At 41.2% G+C, this 14,664-nt stretch overlaps 2 protein-coding genes across 4 annotated transcripts in view; both read right to left on the bottom strand.

Moving 5' to 3' along the window:
* Window positions 1-14,664, bottom strand: part of wwox (WW domain containing oxidoreductase) — a 295,918-nt gene that overhangs the window by 190,013 nt on the left and 91,241 nt on the right. For all 3 annotated transcript variants that reach the window (XM_088339909.1, XM_088339911.1, XM_088339910.1), the window contains exon 7: window positions 2,652-2,837. In XM_088339909.1, coding sequence (XP_088196035.1) covers window positions 2,652-2,837 — 186 coding nt within the window. The remainder of the gene's footprint in view (window positions 1-2,651; window positions 2,838-14,664) is intronic.
* Window positions 7,155-9,186, bottom strand: LOC148362484 (uncharacterized). Its single transcript, XM_088340024.1, is given in 2 exon segments — window positions 7,155-7,754; window positions 7,756-9,186. Coding segments are annotated over 2 exon segments (2,031 nt in total).

Genomic DNA, 14,664 nt, shown 5'->3' on the forward strand with positions numbered 1-14,664 from the left:
TAGTTGAACTGTTAATTTGTCATGTATAATGTTTAAAAAAAACGTTTCCCTTTTTTCTTTGTGATCTTGTAAAGGTAAAGGTGAAAATCAGCGAGGGGTTCAGCCTATTAGGTTTTGGTCTGAATTTAGTTTTAAAGATTATTCTGTGGTTTAATGTACAAATAAATTGTGACTAATCATTCAAGCAACATTGTGATTACCAGATCTAATTATTACGATTTTTATATCACCCAATTTTAAATAATCTGTTGATTAAAAGAGGGTTTGACATTAAAATGTTTAGTTTATTTCATTAATTAATCATTTAATGACTGAGTATTTATATAACGCTTTTAAGACTGGTACGATATGTTTAGAATAAAACCTGAGATCAATCAAAAAATGTGATGAAAAATATATACAGACTATTATTATTAACAGTAGGCCAGTCACTGATATTTGTAACTGTATTTAATTGCTGTAAAGCAGGGGTGTCAAACTCATTTTAACTCAGGGGCCACACGATAGAACAAAGAAAGACAGAAAGAGAGAGAGAAAAGAGAGAGAGAGAGAGAACATGAGAAGCAAAATAGATAGAAAGAGAAAAGTGAGTGAGGGGGAAAGAAAAGAAAAGATTAAATTTGATATAGACAGATAGAGGCATGTGCAGGGTATCAGATAGAGAACTACTTAAATGTGGGGTATGGTGTTTGAAGTTCCCTTGAAAAAGTTTAAAGATAAATATTTTCTTTTTTAGGTATGTGCGTCAAAAAGCCCTAGAGCTTTCTTCTACCTTTCCTACCTGCTTTTATTTTACTTTTAGCAAAGATGTTCGGGGTGGAACACATTAGCTAGGGGGGAGGAGAGGGGTAAAGAGTGATTTAATGCTCTCCCAGGTGCCGGTAAATAAGTGTAGCATAATAACGTTAAAAGAAAGAAAATGTCTGTTTCAAGTACAGTCCAAATGCCAACCAGAAACCAAAGATGAAAAGAACAGTTAATTCAAGCATGTCTAAAAATGCAGTGACCTGCACGCATATCATGAACACACCAATGAAGGCTGTAATGATGACACAGCTAGGTGAAGGCAGCAGCGAGTAAAAACTGTCCAAATTCCGTACAACTCCTTTAGATATTAGATTGAATCTGAAGCGAAATATGTGGGCGGATTGGGAAAAAAATGGTGTCATCTTAACGATGCACGATGGATTCAAAACATCAAGTGTAAATAGTACAATTCATTATCCAAACAAGTGCAGGCTTACCGCTGCAGCCTTGCAATAGCACTTTAAGCAAAAAACTGATACATCAGACTTGATGTGTATTGTCGAGCAAGACAGCCTTACTCACTGGAAAACTAATTTCCCGCCACACGCCGTCAAGATGAATTAAACATATCATCAACATGATGGATGGACTTCACGGACAAAATTTACTCCTGACCCTTCCTACCATCTTTCTGTCTCTCTTTTTCCCGTTTCTGCTTCCGGGAGTTGGTCTGTCCCGTCTCGTTCCTTTGCTGTCATAAACCTGACAAGCATGATGTCTTGCTGCGATCTGCGAGCCCTGAACTGGCGTATGCAGGGGCTGCTCGCCAATCGATCCGGTTTTTCAGTCACTCTGTCAGATGGGCCTGAGCCCAATTGATTGATCGGAGTGACCTGCGACCAAAGGAACATGTGCGTACTTGTTCTAGTGGATCACGCAGCTGCACTCTTATGAGTTATATCCTGTGCTTCGATGAGCAGCGGCATGCAACGTGTGCAGGGTACATTTTTAAATCAAATCAAAATGTATTTGTAAAGCACTCTTCAGCCAAGTGTTTGGCGGCGGGGTAGAAGATCGACACAAAGTCCGAGACCAGTCGAAAAAGGGTGGCATGCTCCTTCCGGGTCGGGGATGAGATCCTACCCCAAGTGGAGGAGTTCGAGTATCTCTGGTTCTTGTTCACGAGAAAGGTTGGGATGGAACAGGATCTGTGCACAGTCTGCTGTCATTGTCATGCAGACCCTATACCAGTTTTGTCGTGTTGTAGTAGGATCAGAGATGAAAGGCAAAGCTCTCGATTTACCGGTCATTCTACGGTCCTACCCTTACCTATGGTCATAAACTGTGAGTCATGACCGAAAGAACAAGATCCCAGATACAAATGAAATGAGTTTCCTCCACAGGGTGACTGGGATCTCCCTTAGAGATAGGGTGAGAAGCTCGATAATCTGGTAGGGACTCAGTGCAGAGCCACTGCTTCTCTGAATTAGATGGAACCAGCTGAGGTTGCTTGGGCATCTGATAAGGATCCCTCCCGGATGCATTCCTCAGGAAGTGTGTCGGGCATGTGTCACTGGCAGGAGGCCCCTGGGACCAACCAGGACACGTTGGAGAGACTACATCTCTGGGCTGAGGTTTTGAGTTGTTCCTTGCCCGCATGTTGGTTTAAGATCAGGTAATTGAGTAATTGTAATCCTGTGCAGTCCTTTGAGACATTTTTGTGATAAGGGGCTGTATAAATAAATGTGACTTGACTTGACGTGACTGTCTCACCTGATGGCTGAAATTGAAAAACAATGTTTCTATTACAAAGTTCCAACCTGATGAGGGTGCAAAAACGCTAATACGTGTATTGGACATATTATTTCTTAGTTTTCTCCCTTTTTCTATGCACAACCTCTTACCTGTGTGACTCGGACGAAACCACCACCACACGGGCCGGAGCTGAGCGACGAAGCAGATCCTGCAGGCACTGGACCAACAAAAAGTGACCCAGATGACAGATCTGGAAGGTGGACTCCAGTCCGTCTTCGGTCAAAATCCAAGGCTGAGTGCACACTGCCGCATTACACACTAAAATGTGTAATGGCCTGCAAGAAAAAACATTTTTTCAAAGGGATATTAAGAAAAAGGTGTTAATAAAAATGTGGTGAAAATATTAAATGGATGAACCCCATTGATTTGAAAGCAAAAAGATATTCTTGTATTTTTTAATTAGATCATCTGTTCTCAAATGGGGGTATGTGTTTCCCTGGGGGTACATGAAAGCACTCCATGGGGTATGTAATATTTAATACTACATTTTTAAAGAAGCAACCATAATGAAATAATTTAAAACATAGTCATGGTGTCATCATGTCGAAAATGTCTAAAACTAGTTGGGTTAACAAACGAAATGAAATATGGGTGGAGTTGTTCAAAATTTGTCACAATCATCTGAATTGGGAACACCTGTGCTCAGATTTTGGCGACAACAGCCAGGACAGCTGATTGGCGCACCCTGTCCATTTAACTCCTCAGCTTCTGGAATCAAGTTGTCTGATTGTACTCACGCTACCTGTTGCCTTCAGCTCAGTAAGCCCGTACCTCTGACTCTTTGCCTGTTTTCTTCTGATTGATCTCCGTTGCCGACCCGTTTCTGTAATTGCCTACGACCTGCCCTGCCCGTCTGACTCCTGAACTCTTTTCCGAATACAACGACGCCCTTCTTCTCCAGCCCCGGCCAACAACACTACGATTACGCCAGTCCGCGACCATTCCCGCCAAGCCTTCACCCGCCTGTCAAGTTCCGTCAATCCGCCAACCAACGGATCGAAGAATCCCACCTTGTCATTTCCTTCCTTTCAATAAAACCAAGTAACGAGCGGAAGTGATCTCAGTCTTCCTTTCGTCCTGTCTGACAAAATTAGGGTTTGTATCTACAAAACAAACCCCAGAAATGGGTTCATTTTTGTTGTCTAAAATAACAAATAATTCATTCAAACACTAAATATTGGGGTATTTGATTCAATAAAGATAATTTTGTATTAAACCTAAAATATAAGGTAGTTTGTTTATATAAAAAAGGTGGATTCTTGGTGATTCTGCTTAAACAAACCCAAATATTGTGTCGTTCTGTTTTTAATTTCACTATTGTGTTGTTTATAATAACTTGAGAAATGTGTTAATCCAACAAACCATTTTTTTATTGTTTTTGATGAAATTGATAAAAGTAGTGCATTCAGTCAATCAGGTCTGCAAGGGATTGAATCCGGCCCGTGAGACAATGCTCATAGAAGCACAAGAGGAAAACGAGATGCAGGTTGAAATATGTCCACTAGATATTGCCAAAGCCAGGTGCCTGTCACAAAGACGCTGCAGTTGTATTTATATTTCTCTGTCTCTTTCTGTCTCTTGCTCTCTGTCTCTCTATCGCTCATTCTCCCTCTCTCCCTCTCTCTTCATCAATTTTTCTCTCAATCTCTGTCTTTCTATCTTTCACTCTCTGTGTTTCGCTTTTTTTCTCTTTCTTTGTTTCTTTTTGTCCCTTTCTCCCTGTCTTTTTACCTTCTTTCGCTCTTTCCTTTTTCCTTTTCTCTATTTTCTCTCTTTCTCTTGCACTGTTGCTTTCCCCTTCTCTCTTTCTCCCCTTCTCTCTTTCCTTCCTCTCTTTCTCTCTTTCTATTTTTCTTTGGATTTATTTCTCTCTCTTTCTTTCCCCCTCACTCACTTTTCTCTTTTTATGTATTTTGCTTCTCATGTTCTCTCTCTCTCTCTTTTCTCTCTCTCTTTCTGTCTTTCTTTGTCCAACCATCTCTCTTTTTCTCTCCCTCTGTCTCTCTTTCTTTTTCTCTAATCTACTGGTCCAGCCCCCGAGAGAATGTTTGTTCTATCGTGTGGCCCCCGAGTTAAAATGAGTTTGACACCCCTGCTTTACAGCAATTAAATACAGTTACAAATATCAGTGACTGGCCTACTGTTAATAATAATAGTCTGTATCGGCCCTGGAAAAACAATACTGGTCGCTCCTTAGTATATATCAGGGTTGGCGAACAAGTTTGACACAAAGAGACGAAATTTTTAACTGTGAATTTGAAGAGCCACACCACGCACTGACCTGCCATGACAGACAGACACACACAAACACACACAAACATATTATTTCCCATAACACACTCCTTTCCTTACAATAAAAGAAGTATTGTTCTTGTATTGATTTCAAGGAAAGTGTCCACCCTCAATACAAACAAAAAAAACTAAACATGAAACAAGGCAAAGAGCCACATTCTTATTGGCCAAGAGCCGCATGCGGCTCTAGAGCCACGTGTTGGCCACCCCTGGTATGTATAGATGCTTGTGCATGTGTGTGCTTGTGAGTGAGCGACCGGACGTGCAAGTATTGATATTATATGTATAGGTCTTTATAATTATAATAATTATTCAAGACATAGAGCCATTCACATTAAAAATGAACGGAATCAGTCCACACAATGAAACTATTTTATCACACAAGAGCGCTGGGGCCTAATAAAAGAACATATGCTTTTGTGCGCACACGCACGCACAGACACACACAATCAATTCATCTGCATGCTTGGACTCAAAGAGCACAAGATTGGCCGGCGCAGTAAGAGATGCTTGTCGGTGACAGCGTCGCTCCAGCGAGCCCGAAGCCCCAGTAACACAGACCGACAATCCAAACACACCCCACCAATTTTTAATTTCTTCCATTAGAATTAATTATGAGGCCGGAGGCAATTTGTGTACCCTGTGTTTAAGACAGCCTACTGGATTAATTAAAAACTGGATGCTGGAAAATGAGTGTGCGAATTGTTATGCTCCCGCTATAATGAGCCGTCCCGTGCTATTACATAGAGGTGTACAGTAGCGATCACCTTCAGGCCTCCCGAACACGCAAGGTTCATTAAAGAGCACAAACCTCGTCAACTTCCAGAACGCTCGCCTCAGCATTTCCGCGGCGGGGCGTACTTGCGGCGCGTGCTCAAATATAATAAGGTGAGGAGACACGGAATGAGCAACAGCCTCCGGAGACAAAGACAACGGACGCACGGCTGCCGTCGCTTCACGTGCTCGTCGCATCTGGGAATGTTTTAGTTATCTGTTGTGTACGGTTAAAACAAACGATCATTTTAATATTTGATTAATCTGTGTACAGACGCTGCCCTACTTACGAACAAGATCCGGACGATCGTTAGGAAGTAAGTTGCTTCAGTGCTATATTTTCAATGTTTAAGGTTTGTATAGGTATGTTTAAGGCTTGGATAAGTAACCTGTATTGTTTTGTACTGAAAACTAAACATTTAATAAAATAATATGCTCTATAAAGTTCAATAAAGGGAAGCTTAACTTACTTTTTGAAAATGGGCTTCCTCCGTGATAAAAAGTGGCCAAAAAAAGCGATCGAACCATTTTCTCAACCGCATCAAGCTTTCTTATTCCACTTTCATTTCAAAAGAAACAGCTGGCCTTATTTCTTTACACTTCACATCAAGCATATTGAATTGCATGAGATATTAAACAATTAAAATGTTAAAGTTCTTAGCACACTGGAGATACAGGTATGTTTACACACGACCTGCGACTGTGACAGGTAGCTGCGAAAAGAAGCACTAGAGTACAGTGGGACTCTGCTACTTTGCGGTTCCACGTTCGCGGGTCTAAAAAAAAAAAATAATAATAATAATTATATATATATATATATATATATATATATATATATACAAATAAGATTTAATGTGAAGATTAGGGTGGTCCTTAATGGGGGTCGAAATTTTTTTGGGGGAAATATTGGGCTCTGACCCCCCGCATATGTTCTTATATCGATAAAAACACACTGTGTGCAATTTTGAACAATTTGGATAATATTTAGAGGTAGCTCAACGACTTTGAAATTTCCCAAAATGGTAAAATTTTGGCAATTTTCGAGAAAAAACGGAAATCTTATAATTGTAACACAAGAAAAGTTACAAGTAAATATAACAATATTGTATTTATTTTTACCTCAACAGCCACCACCCTTTCGAGGTTTCATTCACTGTGCGTGATCGGCATTTCCAAATAACATCCAAATTTGGGCGTCAATAAAATGAACTAAATTTGCAACTTCACCAACACAGATCATGTGCATTATGCAAAACAGTGTGAAAACAAATCTTACAGTTTGATGTGCATACAGTACAAAAACAATATGATAAGTGAAAATAGAACCAAGCCAACACCAAACAGTCTACCGAGTAATAGTCGAATAATAATTTCCAAATCACCAGTTCAGAGTTCACATAAAACAGGCCGATTGTCTTTGGAAAAACAATGCGTTTGCTCTCAGTTCAGCAATTACCTCAACGAATCATTAAGTTTATCATTGTAACGTAGCCTATCATCAAATGTTGTGTATGTTCACAAAGTGTTCATTTCTGTTTCACGATGGTCTGTTTTTGAGTATTCGGGAACCTTTTGCGATGTTCTGCAACCACCAGTAACAGGTACTGTAATTGTTCTTCATTGTGGGTGAGACGACCATTGAAGTTTTGAATCAGTGCGACGCCTCGCTCTGCGTGGTCATTGATGACAGACAATGCTTTCACCTTGTCACATGCCTCTCTATAATCAATGCGGCCATTCCATGTGGTCGGTTCTGCATCCAAGAAGCTGGTGGAGATCTCGAGAAGCTGCAGCAGCTTGATGGTATTAGTGGTTGCAAAATCTGCGAGTTTCTTGTCATTGACGCACTTCAGATCCACCTGGCCTTTAACTTCTGGTTCTTCCACTCCTGGGGTTGACTTCATGGCACTCGAGATGTCAGTTTTCGTTTCATGCGATACGTCGGGATCAAAAAGGGACAAGCCAACAAGGACTTCAGAAAGATACCAGAGATGAGTTGCAAACTTTTTGCTTGTCGCTTGAGAGATGGCTTTGTTGATGTTCCCATAGTTCACCAGGTCCTTTAGAAAAGCGAGATCATAGCGAGGAGCACTGGCTGCCACAGGACACAGGAACCAAGCCTTAACATCCTAACATCCATCTTAACAATATCCTAGCATAGAAAAGACACACGTCACGAAGACCTTTTTCCTCACGGGCAGTCAGTCGGAACTGGTGTCGAAACATCCACACCTTGAATGAATATATGACCTTGGCCATCCATCTCGCCTGATGCATCGCCCCTGGTGCCATAAACTTCACTTCTCGCTCAGGTATGCCTCCGAGATAGACAAGGACAAGCTCGAGCAACTCCCGGTAGTCGTCTCTTGGTTGGTTCGCTTGAAGGGTTTCAGAAATGAAACCGTTGAGGCTGTCTCTAACATCTGCGATGTTCTGTCTGGTGTACTCATCACTGTTTGCATTCTGAAAGTCACTGGAGTCGATGAAGCTCCATTGCGTTTTAAATCGCTTGAAGATTTGGATTTCTGGACTAGAAGACGATCCCATGCACGTCCAAAATGCACAACCTGCAATAAGCTCCATGACATGGTGACGGCATCCCAAGTGCATCAGGTCACGGCCAAGCATCTGCTCCAAAAGCACGCAAGCTCCGGATTGGCGACCGGTGTTGGAACTGGTTGTGTCGAAGCACATGCCCTTCACCTGATCAGATATACCCCACTGATTTAAGGTGTCTGTCACAGCACGAGCCTGTTCCTGTCCCGTGCCAGATCCAAGTTTCGGTACAGCCAAGAGTTGTGAAATTCCAGGTCCAGACACTAAAACTGGTAGCCGATCTACCTTCTCGGAGCCAGTCAAATCACGAAGAAGTTTACCATCCCAGTGAACAACCAGTTGAGCTTTTGGATCAAAGGCATGCTTAATAGCTGTGGCCTGTGTTTTTCTGTGTTCATGCCGCTGTCGCCGAATTGAGCTTCGATTTAAAGAGAATTCTGAGAGATCATGTCCCAAACTCTTTGCTGTCTCACTGACAAGAAGCATTGCTTTCCTATCGGAAATACCGGTTCGATCCAGACTAGACGACAGCTCTGGGGAGATGATTTGCTTTCTGCCTCTTTTAGATTGGTTGGTATCGGAAGTTGAGCTACTGCAGGCAATGCTGTCTGGAGAAAAGTTGCCAGACTCCTCCTCATCCGAAGTTTCACTGCTGCCCTCCAATGTCACTGATTGACTCATCGCCTCAATTTCTTGATCGGATCTACGCTTTCTGGTTTCCTCTTTATATTGTCTCTTCTGTGTGGCTTTTTCTTTTTTCTCAAGGACCTTGTCTACCGATGTCATCGAGCCACGTCGTCCATCTTCTCTCTGTGCCAAAAGAAACTCGCAGTCTTCCTCCATCTTAATTAGAGTCAAGGCTTCAGCATGTGCCACATCAAACAGGTTGTTGAAGTTGGCTTTGAACGCATTCTCCTTTTTTCTCTGTGTCTCTGTTTCACGAGTTGAATTCTTTTTCAGTCCCTGCCACTCAGCAAATAGTTTCTCAACTTTTTTCACCATGTCTTGTGTGTGACGTACAGGAATCCGTGCTCTGAGCCAGAAAGATGTCAATTTCTCTACAGTGGCTGTTGCTGCAACTCTGATAGTCTCTTTGCATTCGATGTGTTGATACAAAAAATAACCCAAAACTTGTTGAATCGAAGGTAGTTTACACCCTGTTATATCCTCTTCATGAGGCAGAAGATATTTTTTTGATCTCTTCGATGAAGCCATCTTGATTTTTGTGACACGTTTGACAATCAGAACTCGATGTGGTGAATATCTGAAACCACTAAGGCACTGTGATACTAATCGATAATAGAAAGCCAGTCAAAACGAATGCCACAATAATCCCAATCCATTTTGTGACAATTGTTCTCCTTGAAATCCGAAAGACAGTCAAAATTATTTACTGGTGTGGTCAGATAAGTATTTCGTTGACATGTATTTATGCAGTTTTATTATTGAACAATTATTTATTGTGCCAGTAACTTTGTACACTAGGTCTGATATAATGTGCGAAAAATCCTTATTTTTCATACCAAAATTTCAGAGGCCTTGAGCGACCTCTAAATATCCTTTGATTTTGATGAAACTTTGCCTAATTACGTTTTGTATATATTGGAACATATTCAAGGGGTCAGAGCATGAAATTTTAAAAGTCGAAAAATAAGGACCACCCTAGTGAAGATGGCATGTGAAATGATATAAATATCTATCAATAATTTCACACTTAAGTGGTACCTCCGGCCAAACTATAGAAAAACTGACTTGGGGTAGATTCACAGTGCAGAGCTCGTTTTTCTGAAAGCATTAACATTTCCAACAAAATGCGACTTGTAATGGACTTGCTCTTCCTGTCACCTATGCGCATATGACTACATGTGACGTCACACGCAATGCACTCATGTTTGAGGAAGTACTCATGGATGTTAACAGCGAAGTGTTGTCCCCCCAAATATTAATTACATCTAAAACATTGATGGCCTCCATTGAATACTGTCTGTGTGGTGGGATTTGAATGTAGATATTGTTAACTACCACTAGAAGATATTATTGCTTTAAGAATGAACTCGAGCAACTTGCTAGCTGTTCCGGGAGTTACAAAGACAAGTGTTCATCTTCCATGAATGTGTGATTTTATGACACACCATGTTTTCGCCTGCCTCGGTTGTTGATTTATTCGCCCTCTCCCGCCAGGTTGAAACAGAATAGTGACATCTGCCGCCTAATGATAACGTGCAGGCCGCATAAATGCGTCTCGACCAAAAAGATCGCATACGTATCATATTTCGTACCACATATGAAAGTGCCCTGGGTCTGGTGTGAAAAACGCAGATATGTGCCTTTCAAAAGAACTTTAACAGAATGGATACAGTTCCCGTCAGTATAAAAAAAAATAGATTTCCTTGTAATGTGAACCTAGATTTACAGTCCGGGAAAAATAGGGTAATATCTGTTAAAATTGAAGCTGAAGCTTAATGTAGTTACTGACAGCCCAAATAAAGAAAACGTTTAGCAGGAAACATGATGACTTTTCATGAATGATCCACATCAAATGAACCCAGTAGGACACCTGTTGTGTGCCTGGCACAAATTTGGTTCTTAAAAGCCGCCATCAGCAAGGTCCGGTGGTGTGAAGCGAACTGTGCGCTTGTAATGCGAGAGGCCTGTTAATCCAACTGCCCACCCGTTAGTCCCGCTCTCATAAGTGCGCCTCTAATGAAGGCCTTTAATAGGCCTGCTGCCGCCCGAGGCACGGTCCCGATCCCCACATTAAATAGCCTCGCACAACATGGCTAGTGCCGCATCGTGCAATCTCAGCGCTGCTCAAACGAGGGTGTTAACTACCAAACGGGGAGGCATCCGTTTATATATTTACTTTGGATAACCCCCCTGGGTACAACCCCTGACCTCTGTGATAATGTGGGCCGAAGCGGAGGATATTGCCGTTGTGTGCACCAGAGCCGGGCGGAGACTATTAGCCATTACTAATACAAGCGAGTGTTATTGTAGACACACACCGTAGTCAGATCTCATGTGACATATTTTCTTAAATTGTTGATAAAAAATTATTATAATATTGGTCAGCCTGAACCTTGGGTTATTATTTGTTTTAATTATTTACTGTTCCTAAGTTCAAATTGATGATTTAGAGTTAGATGGATCTGGCCTGAAGTATGATACTTTACAGATCTTTGATGTGCATTGTGATCGGCATTCTGATTGGCTAAACAGTCAATCCGTCTTTTCTCTTCCTATGCATCACTAACATTGCTGTTAAATATGCAGACGCATGCAAAACAGCTTTTACTTTACATATGTGCAAATTATTTTGCAATTTCTTGTTTTGTGAACTTCGGCGAGTAGCTCAACAATATGACCCTAAATGAGCTGTTAATTACCTTTCTCAAACAAAATGGATGGTAACATGTCAATGGATGTTTTTTGCCAAGAAGTAAAAAGGAGCGGAAACAAATGCCTTGTACCATGTTCTTCTCATTAAAAATCAAAAATGCACCGTGGACTTTGGAAGAAGAAAACGTTGAAGAGGTCAGTCAGGATGCAGCGGCTCATTCAAATATGCATTGAAATCCACTGCGAGGGTTAGAGTGAAACCCCACCCAACCTTTGTGCAATGGTATGCCCCACCGGCAGTGTCAGAGTGGTGACATCATGTCACAGATTACTTGAGTTAACTCTACATTTCTTTGCCTCATTATTATTATTATTACAGCTCATGCACACAAAAACATACACTTGAGTCACTATTTGTTCAACTGGACTTTTTTTTTTTTTACTTTTTCCTGTTCAATCCAATTAGTAGCTCAAGTTGTGATATGCAGCGCTTTTGATTGTATAAAAATTGTTAAAAAAAAATAAAAAAGGTATTACTTTGCAGATTTTGCCACTCTGCAGGGATTACTGTAAATCCTGCATTTATATAGTGCTTTTCAAGTCAATGAAGACCTACCAGAGCGCTTTACAATGTGCTTTACAGTTTCCTTTTCACACAAACTAACTAAATGGTAGCAGCGTCAGCCATGCAAGGCAACTATCTGCTCATCGTAGGAACCTGCGGCCTCTCGATCCCGACGAGAACTCAGCTCCTGAGCTACTGCCACAGTTATTCGTGAATTCTGCACAGGTTTGTAGACTGAATATTTGTGTACTCCAAGTACACTACTAAAAATATGTTATGTGTGAGTTATGGAACTGAAAGAAAATCAACAATAAGAGTTATTCTACCATTAGTACAGTTGCATAGTAGCTACTGTACATACATGTGTACCTTCATATACATTATTGATGCATTAGTAATAGAAGTATTTATACGATATATGACTTAAGATAAAAAAACTCAATTAGTATCCAAAAATGACTGACAACCCTCCTACTTCACCGAATGTCCTGTGCGTAGAATTCCTAATTTCTGTTCTGTTACAGGGTAATACGTCTGCAATGACACCAGGATGAATGTGTCCAAGAACAAATGGCACGTGTTAATTATGTTGAAATTGTATTAGGGGCACTCTGTCAGTGGCGCTCTCCGTCAATTACGTCGCCGCCAAATTGCCCTGCATTGAACAATATCAATATCCAGGTAATTTCATTTCAAAGGACAGGCAATTAAAGCGGAATCGGGGTCAATGGAACACAAAGCAGCGTGAAAGCCACTGACTAAAGCACTTAAAAGCAAGGGAGTGAGAAACGAGAGAGGAGGGAAAGGGAGAGGGAGGGAAAAAAACTCTGATTACATTTCACCTGTCAATGACACACTACACAAGTATTATTGTGCTGGTGGAGTGTATTGTGAGTGTATATGAGAGGCTGTTTGAGAAGTAATTCATACTTGTTCTCTCATTGAATATCATACACAAGCACAGCCATACTCTCATAGAGATACAGTCATACACCAAGCACAAACACTATCTGAATCTGAATCATACTCTCAGACACACTACCTTCTCACAAAAACTACTATACTCTTATGCAAACTTTATTAATCTCTCATGCACACACACTATACTCTCACACATACCACTATACTTCCAAGGACATACTGCAAGACTCTCTTGCACTTATTACTAAACTCTCATACACATACTACTATACTCTCTCATATTATTATACTCTCATACAAACACTACTATGCTATCACACACATAAAAATATACTCTCGCACGTACACTAATTTATTATCCCACACATACTACTATACCGGGAGCAACTCTAGTTTGGCGTCAAACTGTACACAAAGATCAGTGGGCATTGCCATGGTTACCAAAAGTACCCAAAGTAAAACAACACTGTGAGGCAGACATGGGGACTTGAGACTTAGTGACTTGGACTCGAGTCGACTCGAGTCGCTGTTTTTATGACTTGTGACTTGACTTGGACTTGGCAATCTAAGACTCGGGACTTGACTTGTGACTTGACTTGCCCAAGAAAAAAATACTTGGGACTTACTTGGGACTTGAAGGTGAAGACTTGAGACTTACTTGAGACTTGCACATGTGTGACTTGGTCCCATGTCTGCTGTGAGGTGATCATTATACTCAGTGTGAAAAACTATATGAATAGCTATTTTAATCGTGTGTGAGAAAGAATAGTATTGCGTGAGAGAGTATAATAGTGTGTGAAAGTCTATAGGAGTGTGTGTGTGGAGGAGTGCGTGTGAGACAGTCGATAGAAGTTTTTGCACGGCAGTAAAGTAGTATGTGTGTGAGAGTATAGTAGAATGTTTGTGCAAAAAATGTAGGGTGTGTGTGAGAGAATTGCAATATGGTTGCGAGAGAATAGTAACAAACGGCCTCTCCTAAGTGTACGCGAGCATGCACGCACCGTTTTTCTGTTTGCGTGCGTTCTGCCGGAAGACATACGCGCAGTAATAGAGTGGCGGCCGACTCAGACAGCTGCCCAGTGCCATTCACAGCTCACAGCTCCCAGCCTCCACTCTGCTGCGTTCGCCTTGTGATGAGAATTAATGTACTCTGACGTCCCCCGGGAAGCCATCCCCCACGACACCCCACCCCAACCGCACCACTAATGAAGAAATACAACCTTGCCAAAATAGTGAGGTAGGGAGTCAGACTGACAGACTGAGAGGTGACAAAAGAGATACTTAGCGTACAAACAAATTGTGTGGTAATAACCACCCCACTGTATCCCCTTTGACAAAAAAATGCATTTTCAGTATTTGTAAAACATGTAATATATTGTTTTGTTATGTGCTTTAACAGGGGGAACATTGGTATAAGATTACCTGCCAATAGCATTTACATAAAAACTACAAATAGGATGGTATTGCGCAAGGAAGAAATTATATTGGCAACTGATTATTGGAACAGTCCGAATGACTTGTTTGCATCAGTGGTCAGCAAACAACGGGCCGCGGACGGTACCAGGCTGTTGGTCATTTGGTACCAAGCCGCACGAAAAGAAAGAAAAAGTTTTGTGTTTATACCATATTTATTTGTGTATATACGTATATGCTTA

Source organism: Urocampus carinirostris, chromosome 7 (genome assembly GCF_059441175.1).
Source record: "Urocampus carinirostris isolate Australia breed hairy pipefish chromosome 7, RoL_Ucar_1.0, whole genome shotgun sequence".
Classification (NCBI taxonomy): Eukaryota; Metazoa; Chordata; class Actinopteri; order Syngnathiformes; family Syngnathidae; genus Urocampus; species Urocampus carinirostris.